Below are 24,923 nucleotides of genomic sequence, written 5' to 3'. Positions count from 1 at the left end.
GCGCGAAGCTTATAGTTAGCGAATACTTTTTACCGTTTTTTTTTTCATTTCGGTCGTCTCCCAAAGTTACGTAATGCGACAAACATATAACTTAGCGCTCATACTACGTCATGGGAGACCAATGTAATCCACTGTGGGGATGGGTGCGATGTGAGCACCTGAGATGGAATTATAACCTTCACAGTATCCATCACCCCTTCAAAATCCAAAACAAGGTGTCAACACCTTCCTGCAGAAGCACTTTGAACACTTGAAACGAGAACGAGGCACAACAGTGGCAACTTCAATGCTGAGATTGAGCGACACGACAAGTTGGACTAATCACCGAGTTTTGTCATGAAAAAATTGGGGCTCCCATTCTACGACTCCAATCATTTAATCCCACGATACCCACCGTGCCTGGATTTGGCCTTGCCAGCAAACCGACTGTCCCTATTATAGTGTAAAGTAATAAAGACCTGCATATCTTCACCAACAGGTTTAGTGTTTTTGCAGCACAGTCGCTGGAAATGCACTTTCGGAGGGTCGCTATAGCACAACAAATTCTTACGCGTTGCGCCAAAAAGCGCTTATTGCAGAAAAGCCGGTGTCGCCGGTGGCGCTGACCGTAAACAAAAAATTGGTGTGAGCGAAGAATTATATTTGGAACATCTTGATGATCGCGCAATTAAACGCGGACACTAAGAACGGAGACGACAAACCAAAGCGCTGACTAGCAACTGATTTTTATTAGAACAGACATACATTTAACCACTACAACCTAAAACCCATGCGACCACACATCATACTTACGTCCCGATCCATCGTGTTATTTCCAAAACCTGACAGTCACAAGCAAACTGTGTGGATGAAAGCGCGTTTGATCTTTATGCTAGAGAGAGATTTAAAAATTCAACCACACTTTTATCTGAGGTTGAATTATTTTACGGCTCCCGTAAAAAAAAAAAAAAAAAAAAACTCACGCATCTGCACGAAGTGAATCATGACGAGTGGGTGAAGCACTGGAGATCGTTCTGACCGTAAATCACCCGTGAGAGTGCTTACTGCCGCTAATACAATTTACAATCCAATCTAATCCAATACAATTCAATTTAATCCAATCCAATTTAATCTAGTTCATTTCAATCTAATCGAATATAATTCCAAATCCAATTAAATACAATTCAATACAATTCTCCTCGCGCACGGCTCTCTAGGAGCACACTTTCCCTCTCTCTCTCTAACCTTTTGTGAACCTTTTGTTCCCAGATGTTTCGATTAACACGGTGCTGTGCGTCTCTCTCTGTCTCTCCCTCTCTCCCTCTCTAACCTTTCGCGAACCTTTTATTTTGTTCTTGTTCACCTTTTGTGAACCTTTTGTTCACAGATGTTTCGATTTACACGGTGCGATGCCGTGAGCACGGACGCGTGACGTCGTACGGACAAGCCTCGGACCTGAAGGAGTAGTGACACGAAATATTCGTGTGACGTTTTTTTCACCGCGATGCGTGCCTACCAGCCCACTAATCATAGAAAGACACATCGGACGGTCGAGCGCAGCGTAAACATTTATTTACGGCGTTGTTTATTCGTGTCAGTTTCGGTTTCGACAACACAAACGCCGAGTGGCCGCCATGGCAGGAGGTACGTATCACGTGACGTCACCATTCTTGCTGTATCGCTGCCACCCTGGCGAGCGAGCACACGCGCGCGCCCAGACCGGTTGAGGTCTTCACCGTCCCCACGCGCCCGGGCAGCATGACGTCAGTCCCAAAACCACGACATGTACACACGCCGGAGCAGCGCGTGCCAACCACAGCCAGCGCGTCGGCTTCGTCACGGAGCGCCGACGTCGGCAGTTTGGGGCAAGTAGCAGATGACGTCATGTCGGCCCGCTCTGGGCTTTCTCGTGCGGGCGAAGATTAAAACGGAGATAAAATACCTTACGCCCAACGGTTGCTGTTGAAACTTGCCGGGAGATATCTCCTGATGAAAAGGAAGCATTTTACATAGTTATCTCAGTTTTGAAATTTCGTGTCACTACTCCTGTAAGGTGCTTCACCCCTAAATTTCTTTTACGCCTGCTTGCGGCGCCCCCTAAAACCCGCAGGTTTGTATACAAGGTGCTGTTCCAACAGATGGCGTGCGTGCAGGAGTGGGAATTTCCCACAGCTGGAACAGTTTCTATGCGGTGGAAACGGGACCCGATAACGCCATCGCGAAACACCATTCAAAGCGAATCCGACGCATCCTCCAATTTTTTCTAAATTGTCGGCGCGGCTGAAATCGGCGTATTCGCTGTATTTTAAGAAAGGGTGCAATGTAGACGGAAATTGCTGAGGAAATTTGACGTAATAATCGCGGTAGTTTCTGGTACGCATGCATATTTCTAGCGTTCGCGGGTGTTACGACGAATTTACTTCTCGTTTCTCTATGGTTCTTTGTGAAACTGACTGCGCTACATGTTGCGCATTCCCCCGCGCTTCACGTAATGGTTGTCATGGTTGTCTATAAATAGGCGCTCGTCAATGAATTCGGCTACCGTTTCCGTTCTTGGAGCAACGCTCACATAGGCAAACATCGGGGTCGGCCTTATGTGTTGAGGGAAGGCACATTGTGTTGTTCCTGGTCTACAAATTAATCGCCAAATGCACTCCGACAACTTTAGCCGACACCGGCTGCACCCTTCGTAACGAAGGGTGTTTGTTTCCTTGGGAGATGAAGCTGCAGGAACGGTGTATATTCACATTAGGAAGCCACACATAATGGCGCGTAGGTAAACTCCCGCGGTAAAATGCTGCATCCTAACCGGAAGCACGTTACTACCTGCCTCGGAGGAACTCACCTGCGCCGGTAACACCGCCGACAGGGACGACGAAGTCTCCAATTTAGGGAGGCTGCTTTATGAGACCCGGTCACAAGTAACGTCGTCGCCAGTCTCTTTCATGCCGTCTTGACATAACAACCGACACATTAGAGTATGGAGTACTAGCGCACGTCTCATCGAGAATGGCAAAGAGTGCGCTTGAAGGCAGTGGTAGTGAAAGGTTATATCTGAGCTAGAACGGAAATGGTTGTGCCGCAGAATAAATATTTGGAATCACGCTTGCTGATAACGAGATGACGTCTTTAAAAATCTCAAAGAGCGCTTGTCTTCTCTCTGTTGCGCCATACACATAAACAAACAGGTAACTCCCTCTATTATTATATACGTTATCATTGAAATCAAGAGATTGACGAAAGCGCGCCCGTTCCGGAAAAAGCCCGACCGCCAGTAAAAACTGACACCTACCATGAATCTTTATACAAACCACAAAAACGTTTCGGCTACCGTACGGGATCCTTAATTTACCAGATTTAGTGAAAATCCCCAAGGTGGGTTTCTGCGAGGGAAAATTTGACATCCACCTCAATGCAGCTGTACGGCTACAAAGGAAAGTTGTACAGCTTTCACAAAAACTTCGCAGTTGAAGAAAAATTCGTCCTGGCTCAGCATTCGAACCCCAGACCACCACCTAACTTGTTCACAATGTTTTTTTTTTTTTGTTTTTCGTGGTCAGTGTCAGTTTTTAATTGTTACCCTACGTTAATGTTGGCCAACCCAGGGGATCATGCTTAATTTCTGAAATCGGCTGTCATGACAATGATAAGATTTGCAAAGTAAGATCTCTGGCCATTGTCGAAAGGGGTAAATACATCCAGAAAGCCGCGTTGTAGGTGTACAGGAGCCCTCCCGGGGCGGATCATTCATCCCTATATCATAGACGTGACAGGGAAAAGAAAAAAAAGGAAGCAATCCAGTTCGCTTGCACACATGCCACCAGCGTGTCGAGTGTCACCGCCGAAAACAATTTCTTATTCTTGTTTCTCGATCAGAAAAAGGCTGAGTCAACACGCACCTGCCCAAAGCAAACCGGCTTGCTGATATTCCGCGCCGTGCGTATGAATAATTCAAGTGTTATCGCGTCTCGCCGTGGCGGACCGCTCTCATAGAGTCAGCGAAAAAGCGCATTAGTCGTACATTTTTTCCGCTGCTTCTGACACGGTGTCGACAAGGCTCCCGACATGTTCTCCGTGGCTCAGGCTTGCTTGTTACCGTCCCGTCGCCCGCATTTGTGTGCGCCCTTTTTGTCGTCGAAAACAAGAACATGCTGCATATTCTACCTTAGCGAACGAGTTACGATACAATGCCAATTCCTCATTAAAACGTCAAGCCCCCGAAGTCTGAAGGTTCATTAATGCGTTCATTTTTTTAACACTTGTATGGTTTTACAAAAATTGAGTAAGAACTACGACCAGTGCTCTAGACCGTTACGAATATAATTAAGGCCGTTTTTTAATATGTCCCGCTTTTTCATGCAGGCTGCTCATTGATTTCTGGAGGAACAAACCAAGTTTTAATGAGGTAAAGGTCACAATCAATTAACAAATGCAACCAAGCAAAAAATCTTTCTTACGCGAAGAGTAAAAACAAAATGTCCGTCGCGAATCAAGAAGCTAAAAGGAAATAAAGGTCCGTGTAAATGCGCAGGCAACAGCGATATAAATCGCCAATGCGCAGCGTGTCGTCTGGATCGAAGTTTCCGAGATCACATCTGTACACCGTACGGACGGTGAACGGGGACACAGGGGAGTTTAACGCGACAACCCCCCAGCGTAGGTGAGCAAGATAGCGTGACCATTAGCATTCGTCTCTGGTGCCCGCGCCCTCCGACAGATGGCGGCGCAAGGAAACGGTGGCTTAAACACCGCTAGTTCCCCCCTCCCCCCGTGTAATGTGTAATTGTCCCCTGAATCGGTCGAAAAATGAAATTCTACGCCGCCGGACGCATCGACTGGAAACGGGAAATATGGAATCGCTTTCGGCGCCGTGAAACGCAAATGACGATCGCCATGGGTGACTGTTTCGTATGAAACTGCTTTAAATCCTCGGTTATTGCATCAACGCTTTATTGAAAATACCGCTTTAATATAAGTGTTTCATCGCCCTCACTGGAGCACAATGAGAGCAAATTATATCCGTTTTAACAAAGTGTCTCCTATAACAAATCAGTCTTATGCTTCGAGGACTCTGCCGTAACGACGGTTTGTTGCATTTGATTCGCGGGGCAACCGCGGGTGGAGACCGGTGGTACACCTGTGAGGGAAAGACTATTTTATCTATTTTTGAGCGTTGTACAGATGCAAAATCTCAAGTTCGAAAACTGCTTCGGTAAACTTGCTTCTCAGTCAAGTGACTCGTGACGTAGGCTACGTTACAGGTGAATTGTAACAACTCCTCCAGGCTTCGAGTCGTTCGGAATGTTGTGAACTCAATCAAGCTGATTCGCATCAAGCTATGATCGGCTATGCGGCGCGGCTTTACAAAGTTAACTTTATTGCTGAGTGAAGCTGGTAAGCAAGGTGAAAATGTTTCGCCACGTTGTAGGCACCCATTGATCTTTTCAACCACAATATACATAACAAATTTTGATTAAAACTTGCTTTTCAACGCGCTTGCGTCAAATAAATTTGTACCAAGCTTTGTACCTACATGCGCTTCACTTCAGCAAAGAGCCACTAAAACTTGCGAAGATGCAATTAAAATCATGGGCGGCATTTTAACAAACGCTCTTGTAAGGCTATGAAATTTACCCTACGTGCTACCTTTACTGTCTTCCGGCACAATGAACCGGAGAAGTCACTGTACCAAGTATGATCCGTTTCTTATGAGCCAACATTAGTTTGTGTATGGTATCACATATCCATCACTTTAAGGATGCGGCTATGTGGTGGCTGTTGTTTGCGAATTTTACCAGGCTCCAATATATACAAGGTAAATATTTCTGGTATATTTTTTCTTCCTTTGCCTGCACAATATCCCCACGTGCAGCATACCTTTGGCACTCCCTCATCCAGTAAATACACGTGTTCCCCGGCGCCATAAATACGGCTATAAATATTTTCCAGCTGATTTATCCAGGGCTAATCCGTTACTCACGCTCAGTTAGATCTCAACGGCCCCATCTGCCGACTCACGTAAATTGACACAGCCATACCACTCACGGCCAATGTGTTCCTGCAGGTTCCGGGCCCCACATTGTGGCTCCGCACTGTTTGGGTGTAATAAAATCCGCAACAAATCTCGGGCAGGGTGGAGGACCATGTCACGTCCTCCGCACGGCTGAGTGAAACTCAATCCTGATCGTCGCTAAATCAAACAGCCCCGACTGGAGTCTAATCTCGGAGTCTCACCCGCCACCCTTTCGCCCCGACGAAGATCACAATGCCAGCTTGACCGGGGCAAGTTTGTTGACGGGCGTAAACAAGGAACACAAGCCTAACTGACACGGCAGATTGGATTGCTTGAGATTATATCACGTGCAGAGTGCTTGAAATATATGCAGGTAATTGTGAGCACAGTTTCCTCTGGTACGTTAGCGAAAGAAATTGCTTCAACCAATAGATTGGTCCCTGAAAATTTCCTTAGTTGGATTGATGAATAACATACGGTATCGCGCACGCTGAAACCAGCTGCTTTGCGTTGCTTTTTACAGATTTGTGTTCCAGACTTTGCCTTCACAAACTGCAATTCTATGACTACCGCAATTATGATTAGCTCTTTTTTGCAAACGATGGACGAAGTATGTTTCTCAATTAAAGGCATGAGAACCTGATGTTGATTAGCTGCGATTAATAGCTTTAAGTCGGCCCCGTAAAGCTGCTTAAAAATGGGAATGCATTCATTTTAAAAAACGGTGAGAAGCAACATGCAGCGCAGCGAGATTTTACCATGTTAATCCTGGTTCTTTATTTAGCGACTAAGCCAAATGGTGTGGTTAGGACGAGGCTGCTAGTTAGATTTTCTACCGAGCTAATTGTTTTTTACGCGTGGTATGTCTTTAGTAGTATCAAACCCATCTACATATATTTTGCGTGTGCGCACGCATGAGTGGGTGTGTGTAAGGGAAATTTAAAAATCAAACTTGTGTGTCTGCACTAGGTATTCAACCCAAGCAGATGGGGCTCAGAAATGCAGGGCCATGCCTTTTGTTTTTTTTATGTGTAAGCATTGTAGTGTGCCTTCATTCGGCATGAAATCGTGCGTCCGTGACGCAACATCTTGTGCTGAGGACCTTGTACGTTGAATATTATTGCTTACAAGGCCCCTAAAAATGTCTTCCGAGCAGTGCATGATTGTAAAGAAGTGATGGCAACTTCAAATGGATTCCGAAGGGGATACACAGTGTCTTGCTGTCTTAAGAGGTATCACACAAAAAGCCTTAAGGCGCTGATATTTTGTTATAAAGCCGCCTATTTTGTCCCTCGACAACGGTGTACGCCGCAACGCTGTTGTGTACAGCAGAGAAGTCGAATTCAAAGAGACTCCGCTACTGCAATCAATCAGTATTGCGGCTTCTAAAATTGGCTTTTGCGCATTGCTTAGGTGTACTGCGGTGAAGTGTTAGGCCAGTAAACGAGCACGTACAAAAAGCATGAAAATACCCTGCTTAGGCGCAACGGATGCGGCCTCGCGGCAGTTTCCTTACTATTTTTCTTTATTACACTCTAGGCCGATGTGATCTATACAGAATACATAAGATTGAAAAATTAGCATACGCCCGTTTCTGAGCAGGGAAAAAAGGCTGTTACCCCAGCGTCCCAGCACTGGCCTTTTGACGGGCCCAGACCGGTCGTAAAATTCGACATACCCTGGTGCCGGGTTCGTGGTGGGGTGGTGCCGGGCTGTGCAAAACCTATTGCGCAAAAGTCATCGTGAAACGGATGCTGGGTGAAAAAGGGGAAAGGGGGAGGGGGGGGGGGTTACTGGAGCAGAACAAGCGGCAACGGGATGCCCGCTCTTACCTGATGGTGTCCGTTCCACTGGTTTACTTCCCATTGCGCTTTGTTTTTGAATTTGTTCATTTGCAAGAGACAATACTGCTTCGTTGCAGAAATGAATCCATGTCAGAGACACTTGAGTGAATGAATGAATGAATGAATGAATGAATGAATGAATGAAATCTTTATTTACAACAAGAGGTGCAGTTGTTAGGGCACCTGCCCGGTGGAGAGGATCCCCAGTCCGGGATCAACTAGCTGTGGCTGGCTGCGCGGGCCCTTTGCACCAGGTCAAGCTGGAGCGCCGGGTTCTTGCTGGTCAACCACGCCGTCCACTGTTGTATGGAGGGGTTGGGGATTAGTTGCAGGTTCGGCGTTTTTTGGCACTCCAACACCTGATGGTATAGGGTACCGGGCGCTGGCCAGTAGTTTCAGGTGGCTTGATAGTCTTTGGATAAATGGATAAAAAAGAGTACGGTGTGAATACGTGTTAGTTTGAAGTCTTCTGAACGTTGTTGCCTCATCCCTTGTGACTTGGTGGTGTGGAATTGGGAAAATTTGCCGTTTGTGCCGGTAGTCCCCCAAGTTATATGTCTTGCGCAAGAGAAGTTGCGGGTTAGGTGGAAGTGGTGGTGACTGCCCCGTGAGAGAAACGGCCCGTTGTATGTAAGCGCGGGCAGCGGCGTGAGCCACCTCATTCCCATCAAGGGATTCGTGTCCTGGCCCCCAAACTACATAAACATCGGGGATGCTGGGCCTTGTTAAAAGAAGACGAAGGACCGCTGTACCGATTCGTCCTCGTGAGTAAATTCTCCAATACACTTGAACAGTTGAATTATTTAATCGAATAAAGTCGAATATGAATGCTCTATAAAGACGGTCGACAAACTTCTCCGACCTTGCGAAAAAAAAGCTGGAACTGGCGGCGTATACCACCATCACACAATCGGCCTTACTTAGCGGCTCACCAAAACGCTCATCAACATGCTTGCAAACAACGGGTGCGACAAACATCCAGATTCCATCGTTACACTCTTCTATGTCCCGTTCGTCTATAATTCCCCCCGCCACAAAACCAACGGGTACTCTCCATTGTTCCTCCTCTTTCGGCGTAACCCACCATACCGTTCGGCACCACCGCAGCTCAATCAGCCCTCGATGTGCTCGCGACTCCATCGCCCACGGTTACGTGGCTTACGTGGGATCCGCGTAACCGCGATCGGTCTTCCTAACAAGCACTGGGGTGGTGCTTCTGCCTCTACGGAATCATGTCACGGGCGTTAGGAAACTTTTCGCCAGAGGTTCAGTAAACGTCGCAAAGCTCAGCCGCCTTCCCGAATACGGCCAACCTCCCCTCTGTGGTTACGTGTAAGTGTGCTTGGAAACTATGAGGTTAACAAGCTCCGAAAGACAAGGAAGTGAACGCACCGGCATGAGATAGAGAGTGAGAGAGAGAGGAGGGAAATAACCAGAATTAAAAGTTACACATTCTTACGTTTCGTTGTTCATCAATTGAAAACGTGATAAGGCGTAATTTTTAGTGTGAGCCGGTTACATATAAAGCGTTACAAATTTTCTAAGGAATCCGATAAGGGGAACCAGAAACGAGGTGAACAGCTGGAATTATAGGTCATTTTTATTGTTTGCAGACGCTCGCAAGCCCCAAAAATTGATTTTGTGAAAGCTGAAGGGACAAATCACTGAGTAAGAAGTAAAAACCTTGCGTGCTCATCCTTGGTATGCAACGGAGGCGGCCACAGTTTAAAACAAAATAAGGCCTTCCTAGAAAGAGATCGATGTGTCAGGAAGAGTTTCAGGCCCTCGTGATGGAACAGGAACCGTATAAAAACAGCAAGAGAGTAAGTCGAGCGGTGTGCCAATGCCGACAAAATCAGAACGCGTAGTGTGTAGCCAAACATGAAAAGCAGGCAACAAATAGATGCTAAAAGTAAAGCAAGCGAGTCTTGAGCTAAGCTTGAGCGGACGAAAGATTGAAACTGAGCACGGGACTTTTCTCTCCCGGTTGCTGTATTGAAAGATTATACCAAAGCAACGAAAACTAGTCGGGTGCAAGAAAATCTTTCGCAGTCGTGGCGGGAAAACCAAAAATTGAAAAAAAAAAAGGAGGAGAGCTTCCACGGTAACGGAATACAAAATCCAGCGGAGATCGAGAATCACGGTGTCGCATGGACGTCGCGCAAGGGTAGACAGGCCCCGCGAAAATGGATTTATCGGCGAAGTTTCGCGACGCCTCGCAAAGCCCTCTTATAGAACGCGCTTATCTCGCAATTGTTTTTTTTTTTTTTTTTTTTTTCATCTACAGATTTTTTTCTAGTCCCGCGCTCTCGAAAGCTATCGGTTTCTTACACCTTTCAATGAATTTTAAGTCAGGATTTTCTATTTTTGTCCTAGCCAGACCGATCACCCTTCGAAGCCATGTTTCTTTTTTGTTACCCTTCCAACCAGGATAGCACGCTTTAGCGAGCCTTTTTGATACATCTGCTGCTCGTGGAGTTGAATACGAGGCGTAGGCCTCGTGTGTGTGAGCTTGGTTTCTGCTTCTCTTCTGCATAGGCGTTCATCACGTCAGTCTCCCTTAGGGCGCGCTTCCCCGCTTCGCAGGTTTTCTTTCACTTTATCATCGTGCCTAGGCAGGAGAAGAGCGGCTTTCAGTCGGCAGCTGTGAAGAACAGAGAGCGCGGCACAAGACAGGAACACTGGGCTAATGTTTCCAATGAATAAGTGAACGGTCCCCCCGAAAAAGGAGGTATAAAATGAAATTATTGGCAATGAAGACGAATCACTCCATCGAAAGACTGAAGGCCAGTTTAAGGTATATTTGCAGTGTTAGCCGATCTTGGCGGTGGCGAATGTCTTTTTACGTTAACGGAAAAGTTGATAGTATCTCTGTGTAAAGGCCGAGGTGCAGAAATGGCTTCTCGTTTGCAGTATAATGCGTATGGCGTTTTGTGCAGTGTGACAGACCTCTAAAACCGTTTGAAATTACCCATTTGATTTCGGCCAATACACCTGCCTTTTAAAAGACACGCAATTAGTCTTTGGCCTTTTAAAGATTAGAGGGACCATGAGAAAATACAACTCTGTTATGTTTGAACAAACTAGTCTTTCAGAACTTGGCTGAATATAGCCGTTCAATTGTTCCATAACACCGCTGGACTAATGGCGATTAATTGACTTATTGGAACAAGCGCACTGCGCACAATCATGTTCGATGACTACAGTCACTTTCTCTGGCGGCGTCGCCTATGGCGAAATAGGCAATAGAACAATACTTGAGAGCAGGGAATGCCGAATAATAAAGTGCGACTTTGTGTCTTCCCGACGCAATTTAATTACGACACAACAAAACAGACATAAATAATAAACTCAGATACCACGATATATCCGGGAATTAACATGTTAAAGACTGTTAGGTACAACTCTAGCAATTTTCTTCTATGCAGTGATATTGCTCGAGTTTGCCAGGCAATGCGTCCTAACACTGCTAAATACACTAAAACACGTTTGATGAGGATTTTTCAAACGGTGTTTCGTAGCCCAGAATACTTTGATGGAAATGCGGGCTTTACAGTCCGTCGTCAGCCTGAACTTTGAGGCGTAAGGAAATGCGGCTGCGCGGGGATGTTCCGCCGTTTGCTTTTCAATATATGCAGGATGTGCTAACAAAGGCATGTTCTATGCTTAACCGCTGCATTTAGAATGAAGTTGGATTTGAGTATGCTTCTAGAAACGAGGATGCGACTGCAAATGTTTTAAGAAATCTGTTCGGAAAGAACATGAAACGTAGCGTAAGAATCACTGTAAAAATGCGGAAAAAATAGCAAATTGCTGCAGCCGACCGATTTTTCGGACCTGGAGAGGAACGAAAAATAGCCCGAATAAAAGAGCAGTCCGAAAAATCCGATAGTCATTAGTCCTATGGGACAACTCGCGGTTCCTCGGGAAAGTCCGAAATATCCAGCAAGTTCGAATTTTCGGAGTCCGAAAAAACGGTCAGCTACTGTACACCCATCTCCCCGTTTTTCGATTGTTTTCCGTGAGTTGACGGAACTAGAGGACCACGTTGAACCCCATAATGTTCCGAACAGTCATCTGCCCGGTAGCACGAATAACGATTTTAAACTCCATTCGAAAGCGACAGTTCAAGCTAAATATTGTTCATGTAGCCGCCCATTTTGGAAACAGGCATTTATAGGCGTTTATAAGCATATTTGCAAAAACGCCAAAATAAATTTGTAGGCACTATAAAAACACCGAAAAGGTCATATATCAAAGTGATGCAATAGGAGTGCAAGAAACCAAATGTTCATTTGTATAAAATACTGCCTCTATATATCAACCTCTCTCTGCAGGTTCATGGTTGGGCCAATACAACTCCAGCGCTGCGACCGCTACATTCTGGAGGACTTCTGTCGGAGCAATGCCATCAAAGTGAGCCGTAATTTTTGTGTTCGAAAGTTGGCCAATGAGCGTAGAAAAAGCGGCGGCTTACGCCTGCCCGAAAGAGAATGTGCCATCTTTAAGGGAGTAAAATATGTGACGGAGCAGCGCCAGAGGGTATAAAGAGCTGTGAAGCTGCGGACGTCGTGCGCTGAAAGGGGGTCAGGAAATTGGTTTACGACACGTGCCCTCTTTGTTTATGAACGCCCGCGGAGTCGACAGGGTGGGCAACAATCTTGATGTGGCGACATCTGAAATGGCATCCGGATTAGTCAAGCTGCAGGCCTGCGGAGCGAAAGATCTCAAGAGCACCCGAGGTCTGCTTCAAACGTGGGAGAAACAATAACAATGTCTTTCAGGTAACGCTGACAAGTGCCTATTTGAGACCATGAAGAAGACAGCCCGTCATTCTTTCGAATGAGCGAACCCTCTCGCAAAAGAGGGCTCAGGAACGTAACATTCCTGCAACGCTTTGTCAAAGTCTACTGCTGCGACATGAACATTTTCCTTCTCTATCAGTAAGGCAAGATCGGGACGTGTAGACTCAGGCCCTTGATATATCGGTACCAATTTTCAGACCATGCATCGAAAAATATCAGCTAGGAGCGAGAATAAGGATTTTATTGATTGACTGCGGGGTTTAACACTCCCGACTTACACCTGGGCTATGAAGCGCGACAGTGGAGGGCTCCAGATTAATTTCTACAATGTGGGGATCTCTAACGCGCGCCTAAATCCAAGAAAGAGAATCCAAAATAAAAGTAATACTTCAAAATATCACCCAGAAACTGGCACCCCCTTTGCCTGACACGCGATAAAAAGTATGAAGGGGAACTTTGAAGCAAGCATGTTCAGTCTTCCCCGAAGCTGCGCGCACCCCGTCAGCAGTTTTCTCGCCTCTGGTCCGTCTGTGCTGACTCAAACACAATGAACACATCAAAGGAAATGGCGACATCCAGCTCTGGGGTTGCGTTGCGGCGGGGTACGACATAACCGCCTCAAAGGCGTCACGGTTTAAACCGTCTCCGGCTTGACGCAAATCCCACTGCAATGATGGCGGTATTTTCGAAAAAAAGGTCGAACCAAAACAAAAAAAAAACATCTTTTCTACCAGACAGCGGAAAAAAGAAGAGGAGGAAGGTGGATATTTCAATTTTATCCAGCTGACGCCGCCTACCAGACGCCGTCTCTCTCGACGACGTCGCCAGGGTCGCATGACGGGATGCCGCCTCCTCCGGGGAGGATTCGCTGTTTCGCCGGCGGCGCCCCGGAGAGGCCTGAGAGTAATGATTTCCGCGAGCCGTTCCGGGGACAAGAAGATGAGCGATATTCGGTGGGAGGATATCCTCGCCTCGTTCTGCCGCCCTCCGTCTCCGCCGTGCTATAGCTGGCCTTCCGGCGCGGCTTAGCCTGCGCGAACAAATAAATCGATCTAACGGAATTTTTATGTCTCTGAACGTTAGCTATCGGCGTGAGTGGTAACGCCACACTTCGATTGTCGGATTTATTATTTGGCTCATTCTTTGTTTCGTCCGAGTCTTTCGTTCATTTTTACTTGCTTGTATGATTATTGTGAGATTTTTTTCATTGCGCTTCCTATTTTATCCTGTTCGCTGCGCTGCGAATTGGGCGGAACATTTTCTTTCGGTTACGCTGCTTAACGGGGCCGTATTGCTTCCGCGGGATATTGAATTTGCCGGGGATTTCGAGCCCAACAAAGTGTATTACATTACAACGTACAGACAACAAATCCACAAAATAGGCTGCTGCAGACATTTTACGGGTGGCTGTATACTTTGTGATTCTTTGGCCGTTCGAGGCGTGCAGAAGAATTTGTGAGCGACGAAGAATCCTCCAAAACTTGGATCACCAAATCACCGATAGCGCTGTTTGGCTCCAAGGAGTCGGTAGATTTTAATGAACCCAATGCCGAGTACTTTGCCGAGAAAAATTTTTGGTCTCGTATGTCCCCCAAAATGCGTAACTAAAACACTTAATTTATGTTGTAATAGCGTAAGTTTCGTTTGCTTGTCAAAGAAAAACTAAAAATAACACAAATATAAGGAAAATAAATATCAAGCACCGCAATCAACAAGTTATATCGATTCCACCACGCTCACGCTATGCATACTAAAAGAAATTAACCGGAAAAGGAAGCATGAACAGAGGAGTGTCAAAACGCGCCAACTGTTTAACGACTTGAATATGCCCAAACATGCACATTTCAATGACACTCTGAAGGAACCTATCTCTGAAGGACGTATGACTGTGTGAGGCGTGCTAGGAATGAACACCGTTGCCCTGACGAAGACAAGTCTTCTGATTGAAATGTGGACCCAGAACGGAGGCTGCCGCCTTTTTCAGTGTTCTGTGTCCTGTTTGTTCACCATGCTCTCAGCTTCATCATTATACATATATGTACAAAATTTTGTTAAAGCGGTTGGTGGTATGCACGGTCACTTCCATACGAGCTTCCGATTTCTTAACAGAAAAGATGTTCTGTGTTCTAAGGCAGCTGAGAGAAAGAGTAAAAAAACTTTATTCTGGATCCGTTGGGTCACCGACGATAGGTGACCAGCGCTTGGAGGGCGCCGGTGATCTCGGCTGCGCGTTCAGCGAGTCCTTGCTGGACCCAGGGATCCGAGCTGCCTAACGCCGCCTCCCAATGCTCCACACAAGAGATGAGAGGGACTGAGTTTTGATGCGCATACTACGAAACCCAACACAGCGCCATCTACTTTTACGCTGGACACTTACGTAGGCCATGTATGCTTATGATATCATAGAAACAACCGATACAGCTTGAGCACCTCCTTAATTGCAAGTGTGCTTGCGCCAGCGGGCCCCATAACACTCGCTAAAAAAAAGGCGAACAGAGTGGGGAACAAAACCAAACCTTGGCAAACTCCTGCTTTTTGTCACCCACGAGGAAGAACTTCACTGCGCATGACTGCAAAATCTCCACCCGGCACCAGCAGCGTTGATTAATAACTTTGCACCAACGGAGCACGCAAAAACTCTACTCCAAGCGAACCATCACTGTCACTTGGAGGATCGACTCGGAAAATAATAGAACACCCACCAAAAGTACCAACGACGGACCCGACGTAGCCACCCATAGGGGCTTGCCGCGCATGCGTTCATGCTTACGTGGATACAGATATCTGGAAGGCGTGCACAAACCCATAGATATGCGCGGCGGGGCACGCGAGCAAAAGGCCGTGGCACGTGCCGGCGGCCATTTTCTAAAGGAGGATGAGCCGATAAGAGCCCGGATAATAACACGCCGCGGATGGGACAGGCGGCGTTCGACAACCCGCATGGGCGGGGGAGACTCTCGCACGTGGCGCCCCATGTTCCTTTTTATTATTGCCGAATTATTCTCGCTCTTTGCTTCCCAATATGGCTTTGTGCTGCGCGGGGAGCCCAGCCCCGTGCTACAAAGGGAACGAGGGGAGATCCCTGAAAAGGCATAATGGATGACACTTGTAGACCTTTGTTCGAGGCATCCAGTCCCCCACGGGGGCGCCGGCAGTAGGCGGAGGGGGTGCATGTCGAGTTCTAAACGAACGCGTAAAAACAAAATTGTGGAGAGTACTGTTAACATTTAAAAAGAAGGGAAAGAAATGCCTCCATGGACCAACTTCAGTGGAAGTGTTCGCTATTGCTTAAACACAATGGGTAATTGCGACATGGGTTCAGCGCTGAAAAAGGACGAACACAAGAAAGAGGACATGACAGGCGCTACCTGTATTCTTTCTTTTGTTGAGGACAGGATGGCGCCTGTCCTGTTCTCTTTCTTGTGTTTGTCCTTTTTTAGCGCTGAAACCCTGTCGCGAAGTCCGGACCAACTTGCCCAGCAGCAATCTCTTCTTAATTGGTCGAGGACAACCGTCTGGTGAAAACTTCACCCGCATTTTGTGCCTGCTTCAAAATTGCGGGGACATTTGTCCCAATGTCATGGGAGTCATCCTGAAGCGGTTGTACAACGTCTGCTTGCATAACGGGCCCCGAGCACTGGGTAGAGAGCTATAATTGCCTGCAGTTTCTTTACACTGTCTGTTCCGCAGCCGTACAAAGCTCGAAGCACACTCAGGCAGGACATTAAACTGAAAAAAACCTATTGTGGCTGTGCTGCCGCAAGTGTGACAACGACAGCTGTGATTCTAGCCAGTTTCGGAAATAGGAGAGTTTCGCGACTCTTTTTCTGTTGGGGTGTTCTCTGTGAAGAAAGCATTGTATACGTAATGATAAACTGCATTTCCCCACTTGGCCAACACGGCGCTGCAGCCTCCAGGCAAATTCCAATTTCAATTCCGTATTCCCCCTTCCCGCGCTTCGCGAAGAAAAAAGAAAGATTGCTCGTGGCTTCTCAGGCCACAAGTTGGGACAAGTAAGCTTAAGTTCGAGTTGGTAATGTATTATCTATCACACAACCGCGCTTCTATACAGCGCACTTGCCATGTGAGGCAAAGAACTGAATATTGCTGCAGGTGCAAACCTTTCGCGCTGCAGACCCCGCTCACCGAGGAAGACGGAGTAGTCGTACTCGTACAGCGTTCTTGTGTGGCGGCGAACCAACTGCGGGCTACGAAAGACTCTGGTCTCGGCTAGAGCGCGACGACGATTAATTGCGCTACGACAAAGGTAGAACGGGAAGAGCCGAGAGGCTCGCTTGGAACTTGGATGTGAAGGTTACACCAAAGCGAGCGGCTCTCCATGGGCCCGGTGCTCCGCTGTCTTGGCCCCGGCGGGGGCAAGGGGGAAGAAGGGGAGGTGGAGAGGTCGGGTGATCTTCTTCAGACCATTAAAAACGGGCACTTCATTAGCGCCTCTGGCAGGGCCACCGAGGCAATTAATCGCCCCGCCGTAGAGCGAAAAGTGCGGCTCCTCTGCCGGCGTGTGGTACCGCCCACAGCATTTCCTTGGGCACCCCGCTACTCTCTGCGGGCGCTTTTGAAGGCTCGGGTCAAGTACAGTTTGTGTGCGCAGCGTAAGCGAGTCGCTCTTCGACAGCTCTATTCACCCAAGTGGTGTGACTGGAAGCGATTTGTTACGCGGCAATCGCCAGGAGGGGGCAGTCGCAGCATGGGGCCAGGCTTACCGTACGGAAGTGGGTAGTTTGAAGCACTGCAGCTTGTATACGGCGTCGTGTAGGCGTTACAAGCGGTTAGACTACATTTTCATAAGCATTCATTCAAAGCGCCAGTACCGACATCTGTTACATACAAGGACACTCCAGTGATTTAGCCGGCATAGCGTAGTCTCCTGGCCGCAAAGTCACATTTTGTTTTTACCGGGCTTACCTGTAACTAATAGAACTTGGGCCTTGTTTAGGAAAGGGGATCCAATTAACGGTACTCGCTCCTGCACTAAATTACCACAGTCGGTATGAGGCTACACGGCGTCGTTTCACGTCATTTTGTCGAACTGTATGAGATGCAATCTTAACGACATTAAACCCTACAAAGTGGGCTATACATATACATTCTTTTCATGCAGACTTTCAGACGGACACGCATACGTACGTTTTTATACATGCACACACTCGTGGCGTGCTCGCGTGAATCCCATGCTTGTGCCTTCAAAATATCCTATTAGCAGAATTACGGTAGCAGAACTGCGGTAGCATTGAATAAGCCAATAACTAATAAACCAAGATGCACATGGTTTAACTCCTCGGGACAAGGGTAGGTATCGTACACATAAAAAGTATACGATCGCTCCTACTTGTACCAATTGGTGCTCCTATTCATGATGCCTAGAGGTAAGAAGAATCGCTTTCCCTTTTAATCTTTGTGCAGGATCCCAACAAACGAAAGTCATCGGACAACATCTCACGACCCTACGCTAGATTGTGCAGAATCTCCTACCCTTTCCGCGCAAACGCATCCGGCATAATGGCCGCGAGACGCGGGAAAGCATTGTCTGTGGCCGAAGGGTTTCCCGTACCAGCCCTCGGGAGAACTACTTTTTTTACGTCCCTCCCGAAACATTCACACCTATTCCATCACTGTTTTCGTCGGCACGAATTGCTTTTTATATGCACAGCCAGTATCACTTGGTGGATATCTACTGGACGTTGCCGTTTAGCTGTCAGGATCTGTGTCCCTATTCTCCTATTAAATTCGTACGAGTTCCCTGTACATCAGCCGTGCTGGCAATAATATCCAAATGAAGCCACGCATGCGGGGACAATGAACCCTTGCTTAATAGTACTGCGGTGTTCCCTTATCACAGTAAGTGCTACGCCATCCAGCTCCTCATGCGCTGGTGTTTATTTCATGCGCCTCGTGCACTGATACGCATGGCATTTTTTCCGCGTTAAAAATAGCTAATTATACCCTGCATCCCCTGCTCTTATATATCTGGAGGTGTGTAATTAAAAACCGGCTGCGCGACAGCTGGAGCGTTAACCACGGCGACACGCGAAGTGAAAAAGTGTCAGGACGCCATTGCCCCTTAAGCCGAGCCTCGTGCCAGTTTAAGGCGGGCGCAGGGAATTCCGTAACAGCAAATTAATTACCGCTCGGACGACGCTTTTCGAGGCGTTAGTAATGGCGGACGACGGGCGTGAAAACCTAATTATTTCCCCGTCACTCCTCCTTCGTGCTCCTCTTTCTCCTCCTCCTTCTTTTTCTTTTTCTTCTTCCCCTCTTTCTGTGTTCTTTTCTTGTGTTAGTCATCGCCCAGTTTTCTCTCCGTGTACCGCTCACCTCAGTTTTCGCAGTAGTTTCGTTTTTCTTTGCTTATGTACGTTTCACTGAAACGATCTCGAACGGTAGCCGCTTCGCTTTGGCTGTTGAGGGCTGGATGTGTGTGGCATCGATTTTAAATTTTATTGTTATTTTTCGCCGATGTACTTTAAGCTCACCTCGGTCTGTATTGAATGACCATGACAGCAATGGTCCTTTTGCATCAACATCATCACAATCCTAACAGCAATAAACTTTATTGTAAAAGAGGGGAGAGGGCTGGAGGGGCGGACTTGTAGTCTAGCTTGCAGTTGAGAGTCATCCTGCTCCGTTTCACCTTCTTCTCCCCTGCTGCGACGTGCTGGACCACCGTTTCACACTTGTCGCTGCATTTCTAACAGCAGCGAAGAAGCCTCGACAATCAGCAAGTAATATAATGTAGTATCCTTCGTGTTCCAGCCGTGGTTCGCAGCGTTGAATCCAGTGCTGTTCGGGGCGTCATAGAGCGCTTAATGAGAGCAGAGCTTTAAATTTCCACTTTAGAGTGCCTTCACATAGCTCGCACTCCTAGCTTGGTCGCCATGTAGTTGTCATCTCGCGTTTCCATGCGCGTAAAAATGGTTGTTTGCAGAAATATTGGCTCAGTTTCTGTGCTCTTGTAGCTAGTCAGCGCTTCTGTTGCCCGCAGTAGTTGCTTAAAGAGAACGCAGCTTTCTTTTGGCTAATGACGACATTCATTCATTAATTTATTCATGCATTGTCGTGGTGTTGCCAGGAAGTTTTTCTGCCACTATAGCAACACATAAATTGCCTAACCGATACACCTTCTTAGTAATCACTCGTGGTTGAGGTACAGATTTTTAAATGCCGCCAGATAGGAATGCGTCATTATCGCATAGTCAGAAAGGGGTCCTTGTTTCCATGCACGTACTGCATGGACGTGTATATACATGCTTGGTGGGCATATAACGTGCGGTAGCGATGCTCAATCTTCCGTTTTTATTTTGAAGGAGTGCAAAGCAACGTCTATTTTTTTCCTTGGGAACGAAGCGCTACTTTGGTCCATATGTTGTACCAGGTGACTCCATTTTTTTTAGTCTCATTTCACCTTGGCGCTGTGCTCAAAAATTTGGCGCATGTGACGCATCCGGAGGTGTTCTCAATTTACCTCTGGCTCTCCATTACGGCCACTCTCACGACCAAGGGGCAGTTTCGGTGTGCGTACCCAACCTCAAAATTATAAATTTAGATGCCCTACCTGTGTAATACGCGTGCAACCTGCGGAAAAACTATTTTGCCGCACATGCTTGTATCTGTACGGGTAAGTTCGCGAAAACCCGTTCAAGATCTGCTTAGATTGAGCAAATTTGCCTGGAACAGATGAAAAAAAATGCTTTACAGCGCGATTAACTGTCAGTATATGTACAAAAGAATATATTCTCGGGAAAGTTGGCACTGAGCTATGCAACACTTAAGAGCGCGAAGTTTGTCGAAGACTTAGGAGATAGCGCTTGTCTTATGTGCTTTCGTCCACCTTTTTAATTCGCTAACCTTCGTCATCCTACGCAAACCTTCGCGCTGTATAGTGTGTTCTATAGTATGTGTATCGTGTTGCAGTGTACCCTGTTTTTAATGTTTAATGCAATTATTTTCAGATAATAGTTTCTTGCCCTGCAGTTCAGACTCACGCAGTGATAAAATACGATTTGAAAATATTACCGCCAGAATAGCGTTCCTCGATGATTGTTTTTTTCTTTTTTGGAGGGGGAGAGTGGAGGGTCAGGGGGTTACTTCATTCGACCGTAGCTGCTCCTTTTTTATCTCTCTTTCAGCCATTTCTGGAAACACCTGGCTGCCTGACGCCGTGTCTCTCCCGAGGTTCCCACAAAGTTCTTCTTTCTATTATGCTTCCTCATTTAGTATCGTACATCTTGATCAGCCGCTTTAGTTTTCTGCAGTCTCGTCTTTTTTTCAGCCTCCTGGGTTGTATGTGTTGGTGCTGTGGCGCGTGACTCAGGTCCCTGAGTTGCTAATTACTCAGCGGGACCTTCCTAATTATTTCGCTGCCATACCTTCCCACAATTACGCTCCTATCGTTGATGATAACCATCTTAATAGAGGTCACGTGTCAAACTCATCTTCAGGAGCAGTTCTCATTTCGGCATTGGGAAAATCCTTTTTGCCTGTTTTTTTTTCGGAGCTCTTTGGCATAAATATTTCTCTCAGTCACTACCTCTTGGCCGTTGTCAACTTGTCATGTCAATCTAACATTGAACGTGTTTAGGTGAATTCGGGAAGCTGATTGTTTGATTTCTTCTATTATTTACGTCAGAAACGATAAGTTGGCTTTAGCGTTCGTTGATAGGAGCTGGGTTTTCAGCTAAAATCTCTCTATTCGCAACCTTCAGAAATTCATATGTATTGTGAGGAAACAATATCGAAAACAGGACACAGACATGGGTGACAGATACACAACGCTTTCTTCGTGAAAATACGATTTACGTACTGTTAGTCAAGCATAGCCTAAAACTGAACCGAGCTCAGTTGCGCAACGACAAGTGTAGGCAAAGGCGAATATAAAAGCGAAAGTATTGTTAAATTGAGTGCCGTGTTAGTTTGTGTCCCTGGGTGCGTTCAATAGTAGGTATGTGAACGCATATTTTTGCCATCTTGGAGTCATAAAATGCCAGAGCAACCCTTTTTTTAAACGCCCGCAATGCAATCCTGTGATCATGTTTCTGGTGCTTTATAATGCACTTAGGTGCCTGCTGCACTGATGTCGCACCTTATCCTTGGGAACGCCAACCCACTGCATACGTTCCGTACAAATTGTTTTCATGCATTAACAAGCCATGAAGGTGAAACACCACTCTCGTGCCTAATTACGCTGATTGCACAGAATCCAAAACACTGAAGGAGCGTCAATTTTGTAGTAAAAACGGATGAACTTACCTTTTATGCAAGATAGGAGATAACGAACACAAATTTCACTCTGAACGCCGTTTAATAAAGTGTCATTTCTTTTTCCACCCACTACGCGTTGTGAGTTCATGACAAAAACGTGCCTTTTCTTTCGTACTTGAACGAAAGATTACAAGTTCTTTCATTGGAAACGAGCAGTTAATGAAGATTTCACTTCTTCTTTAGAGTCTGTCAGTTGTCGTAGCAGTTCGCCACAGATGGATATCTACCAGTCCGTTGTGCCCCAGAACAATTCCGAAGTACCGTGTCTCTTTTATAGGCATCCCCTGATCATAAAAAGGCGCATACAAGTTTTACCTTCTTGAGAAACACCATGCCACACATTCATACACAGTCTCACAATTTGGTGTTAAAAATCCCGCGAAAACATATGTGTCATGGATGGTAAAGGCCCGCTGGGCACACCGAAACTACATACCCTAATTTGTCAGTCTGACATATTTTTCTCAGCGAACCTTGTTCACTTTTTATTGACATGCTTCCCTAACCACGGTATTGCACATAACCTTAGAATTTACCTCTCGACTTCAATTAATCTAAATAACATAAAGAAGCACCGTTCTCACAAGACTAATTTTAGGGTCTTCCAAGAATGAATGCTGCATGAATGTTAGAGGCGGTGTATTTTTTCACAGTTTCTACAATTTTAGACGCGTGTGGCTATACTTCCAATGCCCAAGACAGTTACACCAAGTAGGCTGACGCGTGGACAGTCCCGGAATCAAATGCCGAGTGATCGGTCATTAAACCTGGCAGTGTGTATGTATGACTGTTGGAAACGACGTGAATAAAATACCTTTGAAACAGAAATTGCAACCCCGAATTTTTTTCGTCCAACTTTTCTTCGTTGGGTTTTTACGTAATCGAAAAGCTAATAGAAGATCCAGGCTATCCGACGCTTCGCCACCTCAGTTGCTGCGAATGCAGTCACCCCACAGCTTAGAAAAAGCATGTCAGCAACTCAGAGATTATGATTTCAAATGCAAGAATAAGGTCAGTTTTTACCACTGAGAACACTTCACAATCTTTCGGCGCCAACGAACACCCTTTCTGCCAATGACAGCGCACAGGCCTCTGAGAAACTGAATCACACCCTCATCATAACCGCACGCACGCCAGATCACACTTTCAACAACAAATATTCCAGTTCTCGCGACCCTACCCGGAAAAAGCCCGCACCTATGTCTGCACTTAAAGGGGACTAACAAAAGCTGTAGGTAATAAATAAAGGGCATGCCCCTTAGGTTCCTCGTTCAGTCCATTTCAATCACAAGAATATTTCGAGGGCACGACAAGAATAGCCACCAGAGACGTCTGGCTGTCAGCGAAGGTGATAAAGTAAACAGTTTCACTCAAGTGTCTAAACAGATGACCTAAGAAAACAACCAGTCCTCCGTTTTTCTAACTTCGAACATGCACTTCCGTTTGGCCGCCTTTCCAGCGCTGCACAGGGAAGCTGCTACCAGTCATTCGTTTTCTTGTGTATTGAGTCCCAACATGGAAGTGAAACGTTAATTCCATGGCAGCAGTTAGGAAATTCCTTCTAACTGCGGCACGGGTCTGATATGGTAATTGCAGGCGTGACTATAGTATATTCAATTCCGGTTTGCTGCTTAGGCTGGTCGCAGAAAAGTCATGTCCAAGCTCTGGGATCTCGCCCACTAAGCTCCTTGCTTGCTGCTAATCACCATTGCAAGACCGGCAGCATCTTTGCTCCACTTGACGCTGGTCGGCTGTATTACCACACGTCCCCCTCGTCGTCACCATCAGCTCCTTCATCGTCGTCGGCTACGTGGACGGACACCGAGTCGTCGTCCGACACGTCTCTGTTTCGTTCATCCCGCAACGCCACGTCACCATTGTCGTCAACGCGAACATCACTATCACCAACACTGATGTCATCATCGTCCTGACGTCCTTGCCGTTTGGCGTCCGCGTCCTCGGCACAACCGGTCACGTCGGGGTCGCTGAAGTCTTCGTCGTCCGCCGAACTGCAGCAGTCCTGCCGCTGGCCGTCGGCTCTGTCTTGATCGACGTCATCGTCGTGATGTTGTAGCTCCGGGCGGACGAGGAACCCCATAGGTTGCTGAACCATTAGTTGGAAACCCGCTGCTGTCGAGGTAGGCATGGGTGTTCGAAGCGGACCCGTGCCCTTTGTCGCTTCCCGCGAGCCTTCTCGAGATGCTAAAAGGCTCTCGATGCTGAACGCGGACGATTTGCCTACGTTCCCGCAGCTGGTGACGATACCCCCCACCGGAGGGGTTGCGGATGTCAGGAGCGTCATAAACCGATGCGGAGGCACGTCGGAAGAACTGTCGTCTGCAGAAGACCTGAAACAAAAACACACGCAAAAAACAAAGGTTACTTTTATTAGCCTGCAGTTCAATATCGACGCAAAACTTCGCACTCTTGCAAAAGATTGTCAGGATGCAAATGGGCACCCGAAAGAATTTTCAAAAAAAGAAATACTAGTTACAACTGCCGCTTTTCTTTAACCTAGCACCATATGGGAATGAACATCCTAAAGGAATTTCAAAAAAAATATTTTAATTAAAACCGCCGACTTCTTTTACACAGCAGCTAGTTGCCTACAGTTATCTTCATACTCTTTTTTCGATTCATTGTGTAATTTAAAGAAAAATATTTTCTTAGAAAAACTGTGCAACGTCAATGTTCGACGACTGTGTACCTTATCAACCTGACCTTCCGCTAAATAGAGAAATGGCCAAGTATAGCGTCGACGTTTGGATAGGAACACACCACAGGACACTGCTTCGCTCAGTTACCGACATATCTATTGAGAGACGCGTAAAGGAAAGACGTCACACAGGAGGGACGCCTCAGAGATGGCAGGCCCAGCACGTTTATTCCAAGCGGCAGCCGAGAACCCTAGTGCGAAGAATTATGATGTGGAGGATGGGTAAGAGCACCAGATGAGGTATGACATAATGATCATTGCGGCTGTGCAAAGCAAATGAATTAGAT

General features: G+C 46.7%; 1 protein-coding gene and 1 long non-coding RNA gene across 2 annotated transcripts in view; one reads left to right on the top strand and one right to left on the bottom strand.

Moving 5' to 3' along the window:
- Window positions 1-24,923, top strand: part of LOC144137856 (uncharacterized) — a 90,283-nt gene that overhangs the window by 39,933 nt on the left and 25,427 nt on the right. The window contains exon 3 of the long non-coding RNA XR_013315750.1: window positions 12,174-12,252. This is a non-coding gene — a long non-coding RNA (uncharacterized LOC144137856). The remainder of the gene's footprint in view (window positions 1-12,173; window positions 12,253-24,923) is intronic.
- LOC144137855 (uncharacterized) overlaps window positions 21,948-24,923 on the bottom strand; it is a 174,829-nt gene continuing 171,853 nt past the window's right edge. Inside the window, exon 6 of the mRNA XM_077669868.1 lies at window positions 21,948-24,268. Within this exon, the coding sequence (XP_077525994.1) occupies window positions 23,677-24,268 (592 nt within the window). The 3' untranslated portion in view covers window positions 21,948-23,676. The remainder of the gene's footprint in view (window positions 24,269-24,923) is intronic.

Source organism: Haemaphysalis longicornis, unplaced genomic scaffold, assembly GCF_048455015.1.
Source record: "Haemaphysalis longicornis isolate Haplotype H1 unplaced genomic scaffold, Haemaphysalis longicornis Haplotype H1 scaffold_5, whole genome shotgun sequence".
In the NCBI taxonomy this organism is placed as follows: domain Eukaryota; kingdom Metazoa; phylum Arthropoda; class Arachnida; order Ixodida; family Ixodidae; genus Haemaphysalis; species Haemaphysalis longicornis.
The sequence above is the reverse complement of the archived record's forward strand: the minus strand, read 5'-3'. Positions and strand labels throughout refer to the sequence as shown.